The sequence below is a fragment of the Salvelinus namaycush genome, unplaced genomic scaffold (genome assembly GCF_016432855.1).
Source record: "Salvelinus namaycush isolate Seneca unplaced genomic scaffold, SaNama_1.0 Scaffold1776, whole genome shotgun sequence".
NCBI lineage: Eukaryota > Metazoa > Chordata > Actinopteri > Salmoniformes > Salmonidae > Salvelinus > Salvelinus namaycush.
The window spans coordinates 28,891-52,697 of record NW_024058537.1 but is presented as its reverse complement, the minus strand read 5'-3'; the positions used below and the strand labels follow the sequence as shown (position 1 = coordinate 52,697).

Here is a 23,807-nt window from a genome sequence, read left to right as displayed (position 1 = left end):
GAGTTTAGCCCCATTGAAGCAGGGTAAGTTCAGACCATAATATATTGTTATCCCTTAGTCATTAATGTATTACAGTACAGGCAGGTGTATTTGTTATAAGGACACCAAGGTCCGATTAAGAAATTGCATCTCAATGCATTTTATTGCATCTCAGGGGCAGGGCACTTGCTCTGTGTGGATAAGCAATTATTCATTATTTGGATAAATCGTTTTTCATTTATGAAAGCATCATGATTTATTGATTGCCGATTTATAATTGTCACATCTATTGTCACATACTATTTTCAATGCTTTTGAAGGAGTTTGCAAGTACATATTGGATTACCCTGATGATGATGTTGAAAACATGGACATGACTTTCTTCAGTATGTATTGCATTCAAACAGTTTGATCGATGAACAAATAAAATGTAACATAATACAGATGTAGGATTTTAATTTGAACACTCTTTTGTTGCTGACAATTTTCCCACACAGCAAGAAATGCAAACTTGTCGTGTATTCAAGGTTTTAAAAGGCTTCCTAAAGTTAGTAATTTACACTTTAAAATGACAGACTTGATTTGCCCTTACGAAAAATCTATCAACCCCTACAAAAAATTGTCCATTAATTATAATACACATAATTCACATTTCCAGTTGCTGCAGGATTATTTTCCTGCTGTATCAAATTGGCTCAAATTAAGATCCTACATTGAAGTGAAGTGGTATGAATTACTGAACATTAGATCAGTTATATTATTTTAGTGTGTATGTCTCTCGCAGATCACTCCCATCTATTTGTCCATACCCTCAGTCTGCAGTGTTATCATTGTTCATTTACCTCACTATTTTCATTACTCACTATTATAGGTGATGTGGGGTGATGTAGCGGTGGAACTTGATCCCAAAGAAACTGGAAAACTTGTCACAAGTGCTAATAAGTAAGATTATAGCAATATTTACAACTGACAAAATACAAGGTTTACAGTATGACACATATTTCCATTGCTACAGCTACCAGGATTGGGGTCAATTCCATTTTGGCAATATCATCTCACGTTGAAATGTAATTGTATGAATGGAGAAATCATAATGGAAAGTAAATGATGCTTCTCATTCCTTGAATTGATTCCACCTATACTAGCTACAACTCAATGGATATCTGACTCTGTCTGTCATTCTTTTGACAGGAAGGAGTTTGTTGACACCTATGTGAACTACATCTTCAACCAGTCAGTAGAGGTGGTGTTTGAAGAATTCAGGAAAGGCTTCTTCAAGGTGTGTGACAAGGACGTGGTGGAGTTCTTCCAGCCAGAGGAACTGAGGGGAGTGATGGTGGGGAAGGAGAATTTCGACTGGGAGACGCTGAAACAGGTCAGAACCATGTTTTGTTACGACATGACTGAAGCTCAATCCCAAATCTACCCCTAGCCAATTGTCTACATCTGAGAGCATTAAACAAGTAAAACATATAATATATGCAGAAATGTCACGTAGCCTATCAGAGGGCAAGATGGAGCCTAAAAAACAAGTGTCCAGGGGTTGATTTGGGATTCATGGTGAACATGTTCTGAAACCTAGCTAAAATGTTGTTTTGATACATTGATTTGACAAGTAGTTTGAATGTTGTTAAGTGTCTATTGCTTCACCATATTAATTGAGGGCATTTCCCCCCAAACTAGAACACTGTGTATGAAGGAGAGTACCATGCTGGGCATCCCAACATCGTCACATTCTGGGAGGTGTTTGAGGAACTGACAGAGGATCAAAAGAAAGCATTCCTGTGTATGTATGGAACATTTTCATTGTAACAGATGAACCAATAACGTAGGCTACTGAGAATAAAGTTCTGTTCTGTCATTCACTGCCCTCTCCCTTTTACCACCTTTGCCCCTTCAGTGTTCCTGACTGGCTGTGATCGTGTGCCCATCCTGGGTATGAACCAGATCAGGATGCGGGTCCAACCCCTTCTCAACTCCTCCCAACAGCATTTCCCAGAGGCGCTGACCTGTCACTCTCTGTTGCAGCTGCCCATCTACCCCTCCAAAGAGATACTACAGAGCAGGCTTATAGAGGCTGTTGGCCACAACAGAGGCTTCTGGAATGAATAATGGGTATATAATGTTGCTGCTGTATATACTCCTCTCCTGTGTTCATATTTTCATTGTTCCATAGTTGGGTTTAAGATTTGGATTGTTTTAATGTAGGGTTGTATTTCAAATCCTAACTTGAGATCTGTGCGGTACTATGACATTATCATATTGCATTCCACAAATTTTATTAAAACATTTATAAATCAAAAAGTACAGCATGGTTTGTGCCTGCACATTAAACAACACATGAACAAAAATGATAACAACCAAGATACAAGGAAATCCAAAAGTATTTGAAATAATCTAATTGTTAAAAGGAAGCATATCAGGTTTTCAGTTGAACACAAGAACTATTCATTTTCAAGACCCACCAAATGGTTCATTACAGAAATCAATGAAAACATAATATCCCTGCAGTTGGGTGGCACACAATAAGGTACAGATCATTTGGCACACATCCTTCTCAACCATGTTCCTCAATTCACAATATAGGGCAGGATTTAACTCAAGGCGCTCTATAGCGCAGCGCACTATAAGATACTTTTAAAGGTCATTTACACTTGAGCAGACATACCAGCGTTACCATGAATGTGATCTCAGTGAACATCGGAGAAAATGCCTTTAAAAGGCGTATTTTGGGTTGTATAGTGCCTTGACATAGAAATAAAACCTCCAGGCTCATGATTTGAGCATTACTGACCTCAACTTATATTTAGAGTACTACTCAAGTTCATAGCTCTTCTAAATTAGTAATTTTCCTTCTTGAACTTGATTCCATTTCCAAAAAGACATACATACTGTTCAAATGACGCATTCTTAATTCCCTTTGAATAGAGACGCTCATGTGAACAAAGTCGTATCGGGTTTTAAGACACTATATAAAGGTCATGTTAAAGGTACAGTCACCCGTGATTCAATTACAAACATTACTCTTTGATTTTTAAAAGATCAGTGCAAAATAGATCACTTCCAGATCAGTGGAGGCTGCTGAGGGGAGGACGGCTCATAATAATGGGTGGAACGGAGTGTTTGATGTATTTCATACCATTCCACTGATTCCGCTCCACTAATTACCACAAGCCCATCCTCCCCAATTAAGGTGCCACCGACCTGTGTTCCAGATAAATACAGTAAGTATATTTTTGATCAGTGCTCATCATAAGAGATCTTTATGTAACAGCGCCCTCTGGTGTTTGTGGTCAGATTTAACAATGGCGTTCAGGAACGAGTTGTTGGTGAACTCCACCGTACATGGCCAGGGGGTGCATGGGTCCAGCTCCAGGATGGTCACATTGTTGGGCGCGGCAGTGCTCAGGAGGCTACAAGTACACAGTTCATGTACAAGGTTAACTGTGGGCTGTGGGCCGCGGGCCAGTAGCAGCCCAGGTTGAAACCGTTGATCCACACCTGGCCCTAGTGATTAAAACAAAACAAAGGAAAAGCATTTTTAAAAAGTCTAGAAATAACGTACGTGTTCAGGATTCAGTAGTTTCAGGGACCATGAATAAGTTGTATGTTGCACTAGGGTATATGAAACTAACGTGTTTTAGTAAACCACACTTATGTGATGAGTAACCTTGCCTGAGATCTGAAGAGGTGTATCTAAGGTTAATGCCTAGGCTTTAGCTCAGAGGGCTAACACACCAGTCTTGTCATCGCACAGAAGTCACAGGTCAGTTATACTGACCAAAACTATAAACACAACATGCAACAATTCCAACGATTTTACTGGGATACAGTTCATATAAGGAAATCAGTTAATTTAATTTAATTCATTAGGCCCTAATCTATGGATTTCACATGACTGGGAATAAAGATACCTTAAAACAAACTGTGGGCGTGGATTAGAAAACCAGTCAGTATCTATTTGCCTCATGGGGTACTCTGTTCACAACTTTGGCATCAGCAAACCTCTCACCCACACGACGCCAAACATGTGATCTGCAGTTGTAAGGCAGGTTGGACAAACTGCCAAATTCTCTAAAATGACGTTGGAGGCGGCTTATGGTAGAAATATGAACTTTCAATTTTCTGGCAACAGCTTTGGTGGACATTCCTGCAGTCAGCATGCCAATTGCAACCTCCATCAACATTTTAGACATCTGTGGCATTGTGTTGTGTGACAAAACTGCAAATATTTGTGTCCCCAGCACATGGTGAATGCACCTGTGTAATGATCATGCTGTTTAATCACCTTCTTGATATGCCACATCTGTCCGTTGGATGGATTATCTTGGAAAGAAGAAATGCTAACTAACAGGGATGTAAACAAATTTTAGAGAAATAAGCTTTTTGTGCATAGGGAACATTTCTGGGATCTTTTATTTCAGCTCACGCTACATGGGACCAACACTTTGCATGGTGCGTTTCAGTGGAGGCTGCTGAGGGGAAGACAGCTCATAATAATGGCTGGAACAGAGCGAATGGAATGGCATCCAACTTATGGAAACCATGTGTTTGTTGTATTTGATACCATTCCACTAATTCCGCTCCAGCCATTAACATGAGCCCGTCCTCCCCAATTAAGGATCCACCAACCTCCTGTGTTGCGTTTATATTTTTGTTCAGTAATAGATGAGCTGGTTAAGAAGCTAAGATTTTTCTACAGAAACAGACCGTTCCTTTCTCTAAGCAGTAGGAAGCAGATTATTCAGTCAACCTTTTGATTGGTTCTTGATTATGGTGATATTAGTTATCAGCTGCTGCTACTCTTAAACCTTTGGATGCCATCTCCCATAGTGCCCTTCGTTTTGTTACAGATGACAGTTTTGATACTCATCACTGCATCCTGTATCAAAAGGTTAATGTATATCTATATATTCGTTTGTGTATAAAGTATATATTTATGTTGTATATACAGGGCACATTTGTAAAAGATGCCTAGGTTTCAATATGTCTTCCCTGTTAAAATAAAGGTACAAAAATCAAATGAAAATCAAATAAAAGTTTGGGTTGGCATTGGGCCTAGTGCAGATTCACCAACCCTTGCAATTGTTTTGGTGTTTTACCATGGTACAATAAATCAAAATCTAATGAAGAAAGATACAGAGTCAGACTCTGGAAGTTGGACAGATAAGAGTTGTGTAACAATGGCACTGCATAGAGCTACAATATGCATTACATATTTTACCAATCCGATTTGGTTTTTACCAGAGTAGATAGGAATGAAATAGAATCGACTGAGTTGTTCGACTGAGTCATGAATCACCACATCTCTATGACGTTTATGTCTGCAACTGACCGTGGCACTTTTATCTGTTCCCAGTTTGTGCTCTTTATAGACCACTAGAGGGTACCGCGACCAAAGAAATCTCCACCGACAGTATTGCTGCCTTCATCCGATCTTTTTAGACATAAAATACCAACAGGTTCATCAACAGCATGTAAAAAATGGTTCGGTAATATGTCGATGTACACATTTCCTACTTTCACAATTTGCTTTGCAAAACAAGCTTTATTGGGTAATAGATTCTTAGCAACACGCATTCACAAAGACATGGTTGCGCAACTCTGTGTGACCAAACAAGCAAACTAATAATAACAAAGGATATGTTTTGACATTTTAATACATTTTATCCACAAATTGTATCAATAGGATAATATTTAAGGTCAGGGATTTTTTACATTTATTCTGATGTAGCCTACGTCAGGGGTTTTCAAACCTCTCCAGCCATTCCATGTATTTTATTAACTAAGCATGAATTCAAAATTATACCAGATCATAATGAAATATGAAATTGTTGCCAACACTCAGTAGCCCTCTAAGCACAGGATGCTCTCGATGGTGGAGCTGTAAAAACTTTTGAGGATCTGAGGACCCATGCCAAATCTTTTCAGCTTCACTTGAAACTCTCAACCTGCTCCACTACAGCCCCGTCGATGAGAATGGGGGCGTGCTCAGTCCTCCTTTTCCTGTAGTCCAACTATCATCTCCTTTGTCTTTGATCACGTTGAGGGAGAGGTTGTTGCACAACACGGTCAGGTCTCTGACCTCCTCCCTATAGGCTGTTTCATCGTTGTCGGTGATCAGGCCTACCACTGTTGTGTCATCAGCAATCTTAATGATGGTGATGGAGTTGTGCCTGGCCGTGCAGTCATGAGTGAACTGGGAGTACAGGAGGAGGCTGAGCACGCACCTCTGAGGGGCCCCCGTGTTGAGGATCAGCGTGGTGGATGTGTTGTTACCTACCCTTACCACCTGGGGGCGGCCCATCAGGATGTCCAGGATCCAATTGCAGAGGGAGGTGTTTAGTCCCAGGGTCCTTAGCTTAGTGATGAGCTTTGAAGGCACTATGGTGTTGAATGCTGAGCTGTAGTCAATGAATAGCATTCTCACATATGTGTTCCTTTTGTCCAGGTGGGAAAGGGCAGTGTAGAGTGCAATAGAGATTGCATCATCTGTGGATCTGTTGGTGTGGTATGCATATTGGAGTGAGTCTAGGGTTTCTGGAAAACCAGCCTTTCAAAGCATTTCATGGCTACCGACGTGAGTGCTACGGGTTGGTAGTCATTTAGGCAGGTTACCTTAGTGTTCTTGGGCACAGGGACTATGTGGTCTGCTTGAAACATGTTGGTATTACAGACTCCAATAGGGAGAGGTTGAAAATGTCAGTGAAGACACTTTCCAGTTGGTCAGCGCATGCTCGGAGTACACATCTTGGTAATCCGTCTGGCCCAGCGGCCTTGTGAATGTTTACCTGTTTAAAGGTCTTACTCACATCGGCTGCGGAGACCGTGATCACACAGTCATCTGGAACAGCTGATCCTCTCATGCATGTTTCAGTGCTACTTGCCTCGAGGCGAGCATAGAAGTTATTTAGCTCGTCTGGTAGGCTCTTGTCACTGGGCAGCTCTCAGCTGTGCTTCCCTTTGTAGTCTGTAATAGCCTGCAAGCTCTGCCACATCCGACGAGCGTCGGAGCCGGTGTGTAGTACGATTCGATCTTTGTCCCGTATTGACGGTTTGCCTGTTTGATGGTTCGTCGGCGGGCATAGCGGGATTTCTTATAAGCTACCGGGTTAGAGTCCCGCTCCTTGAAAGAGGCAGCTCTACCCTTTAGCTCAGTGTGAATGTTGCCTGTAATCCATGGCTTCTGGTTGGGGTATGTACGTACAGTCACTGTGGGAACGACGTCCTTGATGCACTTATTGATAAAGCCAGTGACTGATGTGGTGTACTCCTCAATGCCATTGGAAGAATCCCGGAACATGTCAGTCTGTGCTAGCAAAACAGTTCTGTAGTTTAGCATCTGCTTCATCTGACCACTTATTTATAGACCGAGTCACTGGTGCTTCCTGCTTTAATTTTAGCTTGTAAGCAGGAATCAGGAGGATAGAGTAATGGAGGGCGAGGGAGAGCTTTGTACGCGTCTCTGTGTGGAGTAAAGGTGGTCTAGAATAAAAAATGTCCCTCTGGTTGTACATTTAACATGCTGATAGAAATTTGGTAAAACTGATTTAAGTTTCCCTGCATTAAAGTTCCCGACCACTAGGAGTGCCGCCTCTGGATGAGCGTTTTCCTGTTTGCTTATGGCGGGAAACAGCTCATTGAGTGCGGTTTTACTGCCAACCTCGCATTGTGATGGTATGTAGACAGCTATGAAAAATACAGATGAAAACTCTCGAGGTAGATAGTGTGGTTTACAGCTTATGAGATACTCTACTTTAGGCGAGCAAAACTTTGAGACTTCCTCGAATTTCGTGCACTAGCTGTTGTTTAAATAAATGCATAGGCCCCCGCCCCGTGTCTTACCAGAGGCTGCTGTTCTGTCTTGCCGATAGTGTATAACCCGCTAGCTGTATGTTCTTATTGTCGTCGTTCAACCACAACTCGATGAAACATAAGATATTACAGTTTTTAATGTCCCGTTGGTAGGATATTTAAGAATATTTTGAAGATAAACACACAACGCAGAGTTTGAGAGGACTAAAAACTAGAGTACTAATGGTCAATAGCGAATTGTAAATAGGAGTTGGGTGTCAGTTCAACATCTGTTCAGAATCTGTGGATTGTCACTCCTGAACTCAGAGTGATGTGTGCTACGTGGGTCACGTTTCCATTGGTCTGTACATTGAGTCTGGAGTGGGATACTTGTTATCTGGCCACTGGCCAAGTTGTCCCGCAAGGACTTCTGATTGGTCAACCCCAGGCTAGGGTAGGGGGTTATAAATGGCATCAAGTTCCTTTGTTCGGTGGGGAAGATCTGAGGACAAGGGAGACTGAACATCTGAACATCTACCTCCCAGCATAACATCTTGATTTGTCCTCTCTGAATAAACCAATTTTTCTCCCCCTGATTTGCTTTGGAGTTTGTGTTATTGAAGAATAGCATAAATTGCTAAAACTTGGTGCCGTGACCCGGATGAATTGGTCTGAACAACAACAACAAGAAAAACTTATCAACTGTGTGTTGATCCAGAGGAAAGAAGGCTGTGCATTTTGGCGATTCAACTCTTAATATCCTGATTGATGGCAGAATTGCTGGGTGAGTCTAGACCAATATCATTTTAAAAGAACCAAATCAGGTTAAAATAGTGTATACAATGAGTGATATGTATCTGTGATGTATAAGTGTTCAAGTCCTTCAGAGTTTAGTCTTTTGTTACTCTATTAAAAGGTTGGAGTCCTTACTCTATTAAAAGGTTTGAGGCCTCTGTTTTTTTGTCAAACTTTCTTGTTGTATAGAAGTGAGTTGTTAGTTGAGAAGCATTTTTTTGGGGGTGAAAGCTTTTTGAGTGAACGTAAGTTATGGGTAGCCAGGCCCTACAGAAACAATTTGTGTTCTAGAAGAGGTTTGGGTCCTCAAAAGGTGATATATATCACTTTTGCCGTTAATGTAATGTTATTGTTAAGTGAGAAAACCACTCTGGAAAAGAGCTCTTCCGGATGTGAACATGAAACTCACTGTCTATAATCATTTCAAAGTAGAGCAGGAGACACGGGTGAAAAAGTCAGACGTGACCCCACCTGTGGCCTCTCTGTTCCCTCTCACACTGAGTTGTGCAAGGCAGATCAGGTTTCAAGCAACTGGTCGGCACTGCTTGTTTTTGAGTCAACAGATTCTAACAGCAGTGACGAGCGATGTCTTAGGCCAACCAGAACACAGGCTGTAAAAGGAAGTAAAGACAAACTTCGAGAGACAGTGATCACACAAATCAGCATCTCCAAAACAGTTGGATGAATGGTCAACAACTTTTAAGCATCCACGAGACGTGGTTATCAGAGTTATGCAGGTTCCGAGTGAAACCAACATTATCCGTTTAGTAGAAAATAAACCTGGTGTATGTTATTATTGCAGGAATTCTGGTCACTGGCAATGAGAATGTCGGGAAAGAAAATGTGATTTTATGAAAAGTGGCCAGGAGAAGAAGGGTCTGTCTAAGGGAAGATGGAATCAAGACAACAGCCCCAATGACACAATACTTGTGCAGAAATTTAAGAAGCTCTCTCCGGCTCAGCAGCAGAGGTTGCTAGATGCTGTAGAGGTAAACTAACAGACCCCCTCCTACGTCCCATCTCAGCTGGTGAACATATGAAATCGGATGGAATATATGTGAACATGATGGTTAACAACTTTGCAGTAGATTTTTTTAGTAGATACGGGTGCTGAATTCACTGTATTTCAATATCTTATGCAAAACATATATGTCCTCAGTACACGGGCAAGAAGATGAGAGCAACAGGAGAGGGGGGAAGACAGATATAAAACTTTGGATATGGAACCACAGGTGTTGCTCCACCTTGCACAAAACAATATCCCATTAGCAAGGAAGCTACGGACGCGACTACAGTAGTGATTAAAGATCTATGGGACATGGGTATAGTCGAAAAAGACCCCATGTAATCCAGCTACTCTGATGTATCCTTCAGATACCACATTACTTGAACACGACTGCTGTGAGTTTTTTTTAAATCAGCTCTCCGATGGGTTTACAGAGTCATTCGTTGGAAAACCCTGAGTTTATCTTATACAAAGACGGTTCAAGCGTTGTGGAGGGGGGTGTGAGGCAGGCTGGACATGGGTAGTTGCTGGGTAGTTACTACAATGGACAATGTGATACCGGGCATGTTAGAGTTGAGAAAAGCAGACGTTCACTTTATGAGTGACACATGCTTAACTATTGCATACAACTCTCTAATGGGAATTAACTCCCGAGGGGGGACATGACGTAGTGCCAGGACAGTGGGTGATGGTAAAAAAATAAAAATATGTGACAGAGACATTAGGGCCAATCTTTGGTGAAGAAGCATGGTAAGATGATCAGAACCTGATAAGCTTCTGTGTTGTCCACCAAGGTCATCATATTAGGGATATCTAGGTGAAATGTCCAACGTTTTCCTGAAAATTGGGACATGCTTACTCGGGGAAATCTATCTGAAATATAAATTTCTCTTGAAACCAAGACATGTTACTTTCACTTTTTTGCTTCCTTCATTACAGGTTATGAGAATCTACAGTCTGAAGGAATATCCTTCGATTCAAGGACTGTACCTGAAAAAATACAAGATCACTGGTGAAGTGCAACCAGTGGAAGGGAAGAATTCCTCACTACCTGCAGACTGTCAGAACATAATTTCTAATAGTTATCTATGTGGGACTGATACCATGGTGGAAGAGCTGGTCACTTTTAAATTACTTTGTGAATGATTACTTTGACAATAGGACGATTGAATATTGTTGTCTTGCAGACAAGTGAAAGATGTTTGAAATTATTTCCCCTGTGAGTTTCCTACTAATACAGGATGTGGGTGGTGTGTCCATTTCTAACACAGAGATGCATAAGCAGGATGAGGGACACGTCAATACGTTACTAGCTCTCTCTCTACATTATGCCACAGTAGTCCATCAAAGTAGTTGTTGGGTTTGTACATATGCTCCATTCACATCAAGGCCAGGTATTCCATTAAGGGTTATTAGTTTTAACCAGAATGAAATGTTGTGTGTATGGAGAGATGTTAGTTGGTATAAGGAGATTATTGGTACTAATTTGGTTGAGAACGTTAAGAATCAACATGCGAAAGTACCTAGTTCTACAGTACCTTCCTTCATTTGAGATTACCAATGACACTAATCAGCGACCACTTTACCTAGTTATTACACATGCCCTTGTTGGGTGGTTATGTTTTAATAGGTCACTCTCTCAGAACTTGTCTCAACAGCACCAGGACTCATTTGTCAACATAGGACAGAGTAAGTGTGATCAGACAACAGACCCATCTGCCTGTGACGGTACTAAGGTTGCGGAATGTCTAATGTCTGTTGAATTGATTCTCAGTAATGGCACTAGGACTACTTTTTATGCCAATACCTTCGGTAATATCATCAATAATGGTATGATAGCTCCTAATGGGACTTACTTTATCTGTGGATCCCATGCCTCTTCCTGGTTACCAAAGTTGTGGCAAGGGTCGTGTTAGTAAGGGTCATGTTATTTGGGATATATTGTACATTCTGTGAATTCTCCTTTTTCACAGCGCCATAAACGTGTGATTACAGAAACTGAGAGATTCTTTGCAATTGCGTTTCCCTCTTATGGTATTTCTAAATTAGCACGGGAAGTTATTAATATGGCTAAATCTTTGGAAATCCTACCTAATAGAACGTCTGAGAGTCTTGAGTTAATTACTGCTGAGATGGTTGCCATTCGGACTGTGGCAATGCAAAATAGTTTGGCCCTTGATTATCTTCTGTCCGCATAAGGGGGTACATGTGCTGTTACTGGTGCTGAATGCTGTACTTACATACCTGATAAATCTGAGGAAATAACTGACCTAATCCAAAAGATCAGGACTGACGGCGCTAAATATCATGATTCCAATCCAGATGATTTAGGTTTAGTCATGTGGTTGTCTTCCACATTCGGTACATGGGGACATTTTTTGGTCAGCATGATACTTCCAATAGTGGGAGTTCTGGTTATTTTTCTCATCCTCATCCAGGTTATCAAGTGTGCTAAAATCCGATGGTTACGTGATAGGGAATATCATAAGATTCATCAACCGTGTCCTTTTGGAGATGGGTGTCAGTGGTGTTCACCAGAGTCTGGAGTGGGATACTTGTTATTTGGCCATTGGCCAAGTTGTCCTGCAAGGACTTCTGATTGGTTAACCCCAGGCTAGGGTGGGGGGTTATAAATGGCATCCTGTTCCTTTGTTCGGTGGGGAAAATCTGAAGATAGGGGAGACTGAACATCTGACTCCCAACATAACATGTTGAATGGTCCTCTCTGAATAAACCACATTTTCTTCCCTGGATTTGCTTTGGAGTTTGTTATTGAAAAATAACATACATTGCAAACAGATATACGTGCTTTCAGTCCGTCCCATTTATTTTCCAGCGATTGAACGTTGGTTAGCAGAATGGAAGGCAAGGGCAGACTAGCCACTCGTCGCCTGATCCTCGCAAGGCACCCTGATCTTTTTCCTCAAGATCTCCTTTCCTTCTCTGGCGAATCCCAGGAATCGGGGCCTGGTCAGGTGTCTGCAGTATATCCCTCGCGTCCGACTCCATGAAGAACTCCTCGTCCAATTTGAGATGAATAATCCCAGTTCTAATGTCCAGAAGCTCTTTTCGGTCATAAGAGACGGTAGCAGCAACATTATGTACAAAACAAGTTACGAACAACGCAAAAAAACAAACAAAATAGCATGATTGGTTGAGAGCCGATAAGACGGCAGCCCCACCCTCCGGCGCCATCGGTCGTTTATGTACACTCAGTGTATGTGGGTATAGTAATATGGCTTGTGGATCATTCTGTGTTTATCTAATGTAGCCGGCAGCAGGGTGTGGCATAGAGGAGTATTGACGACAGATAATACAGAGTAGCATAGTTAAAACCAGCAAGTGATTGGCATATGTTTTAGAAAAAAAGGGGTGAACAAGTTGAAACCGTAATTCCCAGAAGAGTCAGTTACGTCAGTTATACCAGGTCCTGTGCGTATTGATATTTGCACCACAGTTGTAAGGCAGGCTTGACCTCAACTCTTCTTTGCAGAAACCCCCATGTGCTTCAATGAGGCAACACTCAAATTAATTGTTCTTCAATTCTGGTCCAGGGGACAGTGTGCAGGTTTTAGTTCCAGTCCAGTACTAAAACATCTGATTCAACTAATCAAGGGTTTTATGATCGGTTGATTAGTTGTATCCAGTGAGCTGGTGCTGGAACAAAAGCGGGCACAACATGCAGGTTCCAGGATAAGAATGAAATATTAGCCAAAACATGTGTTGCTCCAGCTGTGATTGAGTCAGTGCAAAAACTTTGTAACTAAGACCTAAAGGCTAGTGCTACTGTGATTCTGAGCATGGTTTGAGCTTGGAGAAAGGGCACTCTCTGTCCACATCCCTCATAGGGATGACAGTCATTTTCCCTCAGACATATTACACAACCTAAATATTACGAGGTCATACATACTGTTTGTCTGGACTGTCAGGTTATGAGCCTTACATCATTAATTCAATGTACATGCTTATCACCCCAATGTTTGTAAAGTCGTTTCCAGCTGGAGAAGCTTACTACTTTTAATGATCTAATCCATTTAATAAATCAATCACTCCTTCCCACCCCATCTCAATGCATATATACCAAAGGTGGACTATCCAACACTCAAAAATACTAATCTTATTGCTTTGCTTGATATCAAAACAAGAGGGAAATTAAAATACATCTATGAAAACTGGACACCACTCGCACTCAATTGTGATACCAAAATATTTGCTAAATGCATACCACATTGTTTAAAACATCTTATTTAATATTATCTATTCACCATAATCTTTTTTAATTACAAAAAAAAAAATGCTAAGAAATGAATTTTAAAGAGAATATCATTATGCTAAGAGGGATTTGACAGGTTGGCGCTTTGTCACATTTGATGAATATCTGTGTCTGTGTGCATTGATATTACATGTGAGTGTGTGTGTGTGTGTCCTTTTCAATAGATGTGGTAAAAAGGCCCATGGAACTCAACCAAAACAATGGAAACGCCATGAAAACGTATGGGGGGAATACTGCCGTGGGGAAAAGATCCAGAATCTCCTCAATGGCCACCAGCAAAATTAGCCTACATTTAGGCTATTGTTTATGTGTGTTTCACACTATGTTGAGGTCAAATCTGAGTATAATGTTGGTATGGATGTCAACCCGAATACATGTTGATGTCATCGTCACCAAGAAACTGCATTACAGTTAAAACCGACTGACGACCACAATCGATTTTTCTATGCTAGCTATGCTACCAGTCTATATGAATGGGAGTTAGCCTTTAGCAGTCACTTCTACTAAACCTGAAAAGGGACTATTTCTAAATGTTATGCAACGAAAACAGACAAATACATCCAAATCAGACTTTAGTAACCACATTGTGGGCATGTTGCAATACATAAAAAATGACGGTTTGACAAATATCTATTTTGTTAGATCAGATTGGTTGAATGTGCGTCCTTCTATCCCCCACGGTCTGCGTTCCATTGACTTCTTTACCGGAGATAGAGAGAGATACAACCACAAGAACAGACAGGCTACTGCCAAGTCATTGAGTAGAGGAGCCTTTGGGGATGATTGATGGAGGACTCGTACTTGTAGGAGATATGGTGAGACAAACAGACATAGACACACTTTCATTCTCCAAAGAATAAGGTAGACATTTTAAAAACAATTGACTCTTGTGTCGTCTACACCTGTTTGGTAGTTTAATGTTGTCATATCTTTTCGTTTACATAACCTGGCCTCACCTGGGGAAGAGGTAACAGTCGTGGATGCTGTCAATGGTGTGAGTCCTTGAACTTGTCAAAATGGTCTCTCTGTACTCGTAATCTTTATTTCTTACATTGTTTACCTCAGACACCCTAAACACCTCTGCTGGGGATATCAGCTGATCAATGCTGTCTGAGAAGCAAGTGTACTCATCCATGTTGACTACAGTGCAGGAAGTGATGCTGAAACGGATCCCACTGTCTGAAGCAGCTTCCTCCGCATCGGAACGTTTGGCCTTGGTTGTGGTAAACCTCCCAAATCGCACTTCTGACCCTACTTGTGCCTCATATTTTTTGCTTGAGCCACGAAACACAGTTTGGCAGTTCTGTATTCAAAAGCTTCATGGCATCCATTTGCAGGAAGTGGAGGGATTTGAACCGGAAGTCGCCGTTGTAGACATTGACATTCCCACTGCATCGTTAAATCTTTCTGGACACATTTCTCCCATGTCCATAAGCCACCAATGCATCTGAGTGTTGTTTGACGCCTCCCGGGATTAACTTTGTACACGGCTTTGCCTGCCAGGCAGAACGATACTCTATACTGCCTTTCAGTTCTTCTTCCAGCAGACCCCCTTCCACAACCTTCTTCAACATCTGCTCCCGACAGTGAGTGTACTGGTCATCCACGGCATTAGGAACCATGTCCATTACCTTTGCCTGACATGCTGAACACGCCGCCCGCGTCGCATGCGCGAGCGGTGCAAAATAAATGTACAATCAATCTCCTGACTGGAGGAGGAAATAACAAACAAAATGGTATCATTTTTCCCCCTTAAAACGTAGTTTGTGTTGGCAATGGGCCTAGTGCAGTTTTACCAAGCCGTGCAATGGTTGTCAGTAGTGATTTAGGGTTTTGGTGTTTTGCCTGATATAAAAAAAATCTAGATGGAATGAACAAACATACAGAGTCAGACTCTGGAAGTTGGACAGATAAGAGTGTAACATTGGCACTGCATAGGGCTACAATATGCGATACATATTTTACTAATCAGTTTTGGTTTTTATTAGAGTAGATGGGAATGAAATAGAATCGACGGAGTTGTTCGACTGAATCATGAATCGAGGCATCTCTATCTATGACAGTCTGCCAGTAATACCTTAATTGGGGAGGACAGGCTCATTGTAATGGCTGGAACGGAATTAAAGGAATGCTATCGAACACATCAAATACATGATTTTAATGCGTTTGATACCATTCACCTCATTCCAGCCATTATTATGAGCCGTCCTCACCTCAGCAGCTTCCTGTGATGCTATGGCATTTCTGTCTGCAACGTTCCACAACATTTGCATACTGCTCATGGCCCAGTGTGTAGCCTTTTTATACTCCAGGGTTTCACAAACTTGGTTCTGGGATCCCGCCTGGGTGCACGTTTTGAAACCACTGTGTAGTGCGATGGCAAAAAAACTAAATGTGCACCCAAGAGGGGCCCCAGGACCGAGTTTGGGAAACCCTGTTATACTCCTTCCCAGTTTATGTACTTAATCGACCACGAGAGGTTACCGAGACCCAATGTCCACCCACAGTATTGCTGCCTTCATCCAATCTCTTTTGACAAAAAGTACCAACCAGTTCACAGACAGTATGTGGAAAATATCTCTATATTTATGTCGATGTATACATTTCATCCTTCCACAATTTGCATTGCAAGTCAAGCTTTATTGGGTTAAAGATTCATAGCAACAAGCATTCGCAAAGAGTTGAGAGCGCAACTCTGTGTGACAAAACAATCAAACATATACTTTACAAATAATTATTATGAGCCGTCCTAAGGACCTGTTTTTAAATTGTAATACATTTTAAGCACAAATTTGATAAATTGGATCATATTTATGGTCAGGGATTTGTTTAAAATATTGATGTAGCCTAAATCAGGGGTTTTCCTTCTTCTCAGGGACCCCCAGCCATTCCTTGTATTTGAACTATTCCACAGTTAGCACACCTGACTCAACTAATAATCAAGCCATTGAATAGGTGAATCAGATGAGCTAAATTGTGAAACATCTGGAGGTCCCCGAGGAGAGGTTTGAAAGCCACTGACCTACATCAATATAATCTATAGGTTCAAAAACATCATTATACAGTAGGCCTATACTAAACAGTAACAACAAACGTAAGAGCCTAAGCATTAATTAAAAATCCAAAACAATCATACCAGATATATTAGACACGTCCACATCTATGTTGGACTAACAGCCATTAAAAATGTTGAAATTGTTGTCAACATTCAGTAGCCTTCTAAGCTCAGTCTCAAGGTCTGTAACAGAGTTATACTCTGTAACAACACTGAGATTTGTGTTAGGACCCAAGGCACCTCCAGATCTGAGAGGGTTGTCATTGTTGTCGGTGCAGCAGTAGGCATTCCAGTAGTGACTCGGAACATTGACTCGCTTGTTCTGGTCTACCCACGTGTCGCCTGGGACCACCCCTGTCACCACATACATCTTACTACAGCCTGCACTCAAAACATCCTTCAGCCTCGTCTCATACCGGTTCCACGGCCCCTTGTTCATCTTCCTATCTTGCGGAGCTACGTTGGTATGGGTCATGGTGGCTTTGGATGCATCTTCTTTATGGTGTCCTGCGGGGTTTAGGTGCCCGCGGTCATACGAGCCAAAGTTTTCATTGAGAGCCTGACTCCAGCCCAGCTTGTATTTCCGTTGGTATTGTGGAGAGCGTTCTAAGCATTCATTGTTTTGGTTGTATTTCCCGATCTCACGCGAGGATTCTATCTTATCCATTTGCTCTGGTGGTAGGTCAGGATGCACAAGCTGAAAAATACAAACATTTACAAATTAGCCACTCCACTTCAAGCTTTGCGGTAGCAGTCAAATACAACTCATTGTTATTATTACTGGTATTCTAGGCTACTGCTATTTAGTCTGAAATTACAATATACGAAATAGTACCTTCTAGTGCTTATTGCATGAATACAATCATTTTCTAACCTGCTCTACAGCTAATGTCCTGTTCTACTGCAAATATTTGAACTAAACTAATGTGTTATATCATTCTGTAGTTGTGCCAGTCACATTAAATGGCTGCTGCACTGAATTTATAGGACATTTAAAAAAGGTGATAATGAAAATGAAATATGCAAACCTGTGGTTCATAATAAACTATGGACCCCTCTCTGCCAGGGACCCCTTCGATATCCATTTGATAGGCAGAGTACAGAGGGATCCTCCTGCCATGGTCATACAGAGTGGCAAAGTAATAGTTGTTACCGTTTCTCTGACAGATGTATGCAGGAGAGGCAGCATTGTAAGCAGAGAGACATTTCGCAGGATTCACTAAGCCCTGTGTGTTGGGCTCGATCGGAGTGGGGAGAGCTATTTTCAGACCAGACACTGGCGTATTTCTGAAGAAAGAATCTTCGCAGTTGTCGAAATTTGGAGCCACTTCCCCTCTGACCCCCAACAAGGAGAGGAGACAGAGGGACAAGAGGGACAGAGTCACCATGCTGTGCCCCTGTGGAGAAAAACGTCACAGATGAACCTATATTGCAATGTTACCTTTACATTATGACTGTTTAAGGTCACAATTAGTCACTAGAATCAACTCAAGTCAGGTTATGAAAACCACCCAAGTTCCTGAAACAATATAGTTCCTGTTTACTGTAGTTGCCCACCATCTAGAGGTTGACTTCCTGCTTCTCATTTCTGGTCAAAGGTTGCTAAATGATCGTGTTGCTGTAAGGTTAATTATGCTATAATCATATACACTCCAAACATATTGTTAATATGTCAGAAGATAGTTTTGAAAATCAAATCAAATTGTATTAGTCACATGCGCCGAATACAACAGGTGTAGTAGACCTTACAGTGAAATGCTTACTTACGAGCCACTAACTGACAGTGCGGTTTTAAAAAATACAGATAAGAATAGCAGTATATTTCCTTAAGTGCATATCTTCATTGCATGACACATTAGTATTGTTTCTTAAAGCTGCCACTAGCCTATTTTATTTCCTTGTATGAAATAGTTTTTGCTGTGCTCGATACAGAGAACTTTGCGCTATTGCATCGATTTTCGAAATAACCATAAGAAATTGAATATCCAAATAATTTGTTAGATTTTCAATCTCACCTTCTGAACTTGTTTAACAGTCCTTTGAATTGTCTCACTCCTTCAGAGGTCTGTAGCATCAGAGAAAACACGTCCTGTTACTCTCTATATACTGTACATCATCTCTCTCTCTCTCTCTCTCTCTCCTCTCTCTCTCTCTCTCTCTCTCGCACTCACTCACTCACTCACACTTTTTCTTGCAATCTAGATCCATAATCATTATGCCTAATTCTATGTCATAAATATCTATATTTTTCTGCTCGGGATGTGCACGGTTATCGAATATCCGAATGGACGTTAGTATTCGATTACTTGTTTTAATATATTTTTTTAAGACAAAAATGTATATGACTATTTTAACCCTGAAAAGGCTTTTTCTGAATTAAATTAAAATATCCATGTGACATTGTTACATACCCAGTTATGCCATGACATTTCAAATGATTCATTTAATAAAAGTTTGACTCTTTAATGTAGTTTCTATGAAGTGCACGTGCGCCCCATAAAAAGACCAGTAGCCAACCAGAAGCCTTCAGGTGGAAATAAAAGTTAATGTAAAGTTAATGAAATGAGAAGGAGTAGGCTACAACGAGCAACCAAGTCTGTTGTTTTATCTGAATTGGTTTGGAGAGAAAGCGGATCCTGTGGCCTCAATTACAGTACGGTTCCTTCAGAATTGTTCACACTCTTTGACTTTTTCCAAATGTTGTTGTGTTACAGCCTGAATTTAAAATGCATTAAATTTAGATCACTGGCCTACACACAATAACTCTAACATCAAAGTTGAATTGTGTTTTTATATATTTTACTTAAATTACTTAAATGAATACAAAATGTCAATAAATATTCAAACCCTTTGTTATGGCATACCTAAATAAGTTCAGAGGTAAAAATTAGAGGTCGACCGATTATGATTTTTCAACGCCGATACCGATTATTGGAGGACAAAACAGGCGATACCGATTAATCGGCCGATTTAAAAAATATATATATACAGTGGGGCAAAAAAGTATTTAGTCAGCCACCAATTGTGCAAGTTCTCCCACTTAAAAAGATGAGAGAGGCCTGTAATTTTCATCATAGGTACACTTCAACTATGACAGACAAAATGAGAAAAAAAATCCAGAAAATCACATTGTAGGATTTTTAATGAATTTATTTGCAAATTATGGTGGAAAATAAGTATTTGGTCACCTACAAACAAGCAAGATTTCAGGCTCTCACAGACCTGTAACTTCTTCTTTAAGAGGCTCCTCTGTCCTACACTCGTTACCTGTATTAATGGCACCTGTTTGAACTTGTTATCAGTATCAGTAAAGACACCTGTCCACAACCTCAAACAGTTACACTCCAAACTCCACTATGGCCTTCGCAAACAGCACAGATGGACAGATCTCACGAACCCTTCTTTTACGCTGCTGCTACTCTCTGTTCATCATATATGCATAGTCACTTTAACTATACATTCATGTACATACTACTTCAATTGGCCCGACCAACCAGTGCTTGGCTAACCGGGCTATCTGCATTGTGTCCCACCACCTGCCAACCCCTCTTTTTACGCTACTGCTACTCTCTGTTCATCATATCTGTATAGTCACTTTAACCATACCTACATGTACATGCTACCTCAATAATCCTGACTAACCGGTGTCTGTATATAGCCTCGCTACTGTTATTTTCAAATGTCTTTTTACTGTTGTTTTATTTCTTTACTTATCTACACACACCTACACACACACACACATACTTTTTTTTTCTCGCACTATTGGTTAGAGCCTGTAAGTAAGCATTTCACTGTAAGGTCTACACCTGTTGCATTCGGCGCACGTGAGAAATAAACTTTGATTTGATTTGCTGCTATCCTCAGACTGCACCCCGGCAAGCTGCAGTTCCTCGGTAATGTTGCCGTCCATTTAAAATGTTTAAAGTGTGTCACCCCAAATTCAATTAATCAACAATAACGTAGTCGTAAATCTGTTTGTGCTGTTGCCAACTTCTTTTGTCCTTGTTCATTCGCTGTCTGGCAGATTTAGACTAGGCAAAACCAGTGATTATTTTTATTGAGTGTGGTATTCCTGGGCTAAAACTAAATGTGTACACTCTCGTGTTGCCCCTGGAATGATTGTGAAGTAGACCAAATTCTTTACCCCCACAAAATAGTTTGAGAAAGTAATCTGTGTGTTATCATGTCCTGTCGGTGACTGCTGGTCCTTATTGAAGCCCTCTCTCATGACCAAGCACATTGGGGTGTGGAAGAAGGCCCTGTCTGTGATTTTGACAAGGAAACATATTCTACGCACCTGTGACCCAAGGATCAAACACCACACCATTTTCCCCCCGATGTTCACAACATGGACAGCTATTTATTTATGATACACATTGAATTGCACATTTCCATTCAGTGTGCAATTAATGAAGTAGCTGTCTAACCCCGGGGTCTCAAGCGCAGCTGGGCGCCATTTCACAGGAACAACTGCCTTGTAGTCGCACGCAGCTAGTTGATAGGATGTTACTCCATCTCCTTTTCCGTGGATGGATTCCAATAGCTCCTAAGAGAGCTTTAGGCCCTGTGGCCGCTCACAGCCTTGATCTCTCTGGCCTCCAGACCTGCATCAGAGAGCTCCTGGATGGTAGTCATCTTGATGCAGTGGTTGGTATACCTACGGGATGTGCCGGCCTCCTAGAGAGAGCGAGCGAGCGATTAATAATAACAATATGACAATGATTCTATTCATATGACTGTATAGCAGCCAAGCTATTTGAACAAACTGTTAAACCTTGCACAGACGGGGCAGCATTGATGAAAGCGTGTTGAGTCCCATTGGCTCTATGGTATACCACAATGTTGTCATTGGATAGCTTTCGTCTGGCTAACAATGGGAATTCCAAATCACCCGTTGTATAAAACTATATAATATATGGCGGAAATGTCACGTAGCCTATCAGAGGGCAAGATGGAGCCTAAAAAACAAGTGTCCTGGGGTTGATTTGGGATTCATGGTGAACATGTTCTGAAACCTAACTAAAATGTTGTTTTGATACATTGATTTGACAAGTAGTTTGAATGGTGTTACGTGTCTATTGCTTCAACATATTGAGGGCATTTCCCCCCAAACTAGAACACTGTGTATGAAGGAGAGTACCATGCTGGGCATCCCAACATCGTCACATTCTGGGAGGTGTTTGAGGAACTGACAGAGGATCAAAAGAAAGCATTCCTGTGTAAGTATGGAACATTTTCATTGTAACAGATGAACCAATAACGTAGGCTACTGAGAATAAAGTTCTGTTCTGTCATTCACTGCCCTCTCCCTTTTACCACCTTTGCCCCTTCAGTGTTCCTGACTGGCTGTGATCGTGTGCCCATCCTGGGTATGAACCAGATCAGGATGACAGTCCAAACCCTTCTCAACTCCTCTCAACAGCATTTCCCAGAGGCGCTGACCTGTCACTCTCTGTTGCAGCTGCCCATCTACCCCTCCAAAGAGACACTACAGAGCAGGTTTATAGAGGCTGTTGGCCACAACAGAGGCTTCTGGAATGAATAATGGGTGTATAATGTTGCAGCTGTATATACTCCTCTCCTGTGTTCATCTTTTCATTGTTCCATAGTTGGGTTTAAGATTTGGATTGATTTAATGTAGGGTTGTATTTCAAATCCTAACTTGAGATCTGTGCGGTACTATGACATTATCATATTGCATTCACCAAATTGTATTAAAACATTTATAAATCAAAAAGTACAGCATGGTTTGTGCCTGCACATTAAACAACACATGAACAAAAATGATAACAACCAAGATACAAGGAAATCCCAAAGTATTTGAAATAATCTAATTGTTAAAAGGAAGCATATCAGGTTTTCAGTTGAACACAAGAACTATTCATTTACAAGACCCACCAAATGGTTCATTACAGAAATCAATGAAAACATAATATCCCTGCAGTTAGATGGCACACAATAAGGTACAGATCATTTGGCACACATCCTTCTCAACCATGTTCCCCAATTCACAATATAGGGCAGGATTTAACTCAAGGCGCTCTATAGCGAAGCGCACTATAAGATACTTTTAAAGGTCATTTACACTTGAGCAGACATGCCAGCGTTACCATGAATGTGATCTCAGTGAACATCGGAGAAAATGCCTTTAAAAGGCGTATTTTGGGTTGTATAGTGCCTTGACATAGAAATAAAACCTCCAGGCTCATGATTTGAGCATTACTGACCTCAACTTATATTTAGAGTACTACTCAAGTTCATAGCTCTTCTAAATGAGTAATTTTCCTTCGTGAACTTGATTCCATTTCCAAAAAGACATACATACTGTACAAATGACGCATACTTAATTCCCTTTGAATAGAGATGCTCGTGTAAACAAAGTCGTATCGGGTTTTAATACACTATATAGAGGTCATGTTAAAGGTACAGTCACCCATGATTAAATTACAAACATTACTCTTTGATTTTTAAAAGATCAGTGCAAAATAGATCACTTCCAGATCAGTGGAGGCTGCTGAGGGGAGGACGGCTCATAATAATGGGTGGAACGGAGTGTTTGATGTATTTCATACCATTCCACTGAGTCCGCTCCACCAATTACCACAAGCCCATCCTCCCCAATTAAGGTGCCACCGACCTGTGTTCCAGATAAATACAGTAAGTATATTTTTGATCAGCGCTCATCATAAGAGATCTTTATGTAACAGCGCCCTCTGGTGTTTGTGGTCAGACTTAACAATGGAATTCGGAACGAGATGTTGGTGAACTCCACGGTACATGGCCCGGGGTTCCATGGGTCCCCCTCCAGCTCCAGGGCGGTCACATTGTTGGGCGCGGCCGTGCTCAGGATGCTACCAGGCACGTACAAGGTGAACTGTGGGCCGCGAGCGGGCCAGTAGAGGCCC

General features: G+C 41.2%; 2 protein-coding genes across 2 annotated transcripts; one reads left to right on the top strand and one right to left on the bottom strand.

The window, feature by feature from the left end:
- The first annotated feature begins 657 nt into the window (after positions 1 to 657).
- LOC120037615 (probable E3 ubiquitin-protein ligase HERC4) lies at positions 658 to 2,277 on the top strand. The gene is made up of 4 exons (XM_038983611.1): positions 658 to 921; positions 1,171 to 1,354; positions 1,663 to 1,765; positions 1,880 to 2,277. Exons 1-4 carry the CDS (start codon positions 854 to 856, stop codon positions 2,089 to 2,091), a joined length of 567 nt encoding a protein of 188 aa, XP_038839539.1. The 5' UTR covers positions 658 to 853; the 3' UTR covers positions 2,092 to 2,277.
- A 14,189-nt stretch (positions 2,278 to 16,466) lies between these two features.
- Positions 16,467 to 19,026, bottom strand: LOC120037611 (endonuclease domain-containing 1 protein-like). The gene is made up of 3 exons (XM_038983608.1): positions 18,918 to 19,026; positions 17,931 to 18,299; positions 16,467 to 17,599 (listed from the first exon to the last, which is right to left on the bottom strand). The coding sequence occupies exons 2-3, from the start codon at positions 18,288 to 18,290 to the stop codon at positions 17,018 to 17,020; spliced, it is 942 nt and encodes a 313-aa protein (XP_038839536.1). The 5' UTR covers positions 18,291 to 18,299; positions 18,918 to 19,026; the 3' UTR covers positions 16,467 to 17,017.
- Positions 19,027 to 23,807: the final 4,781 nt, after the last annotated feature.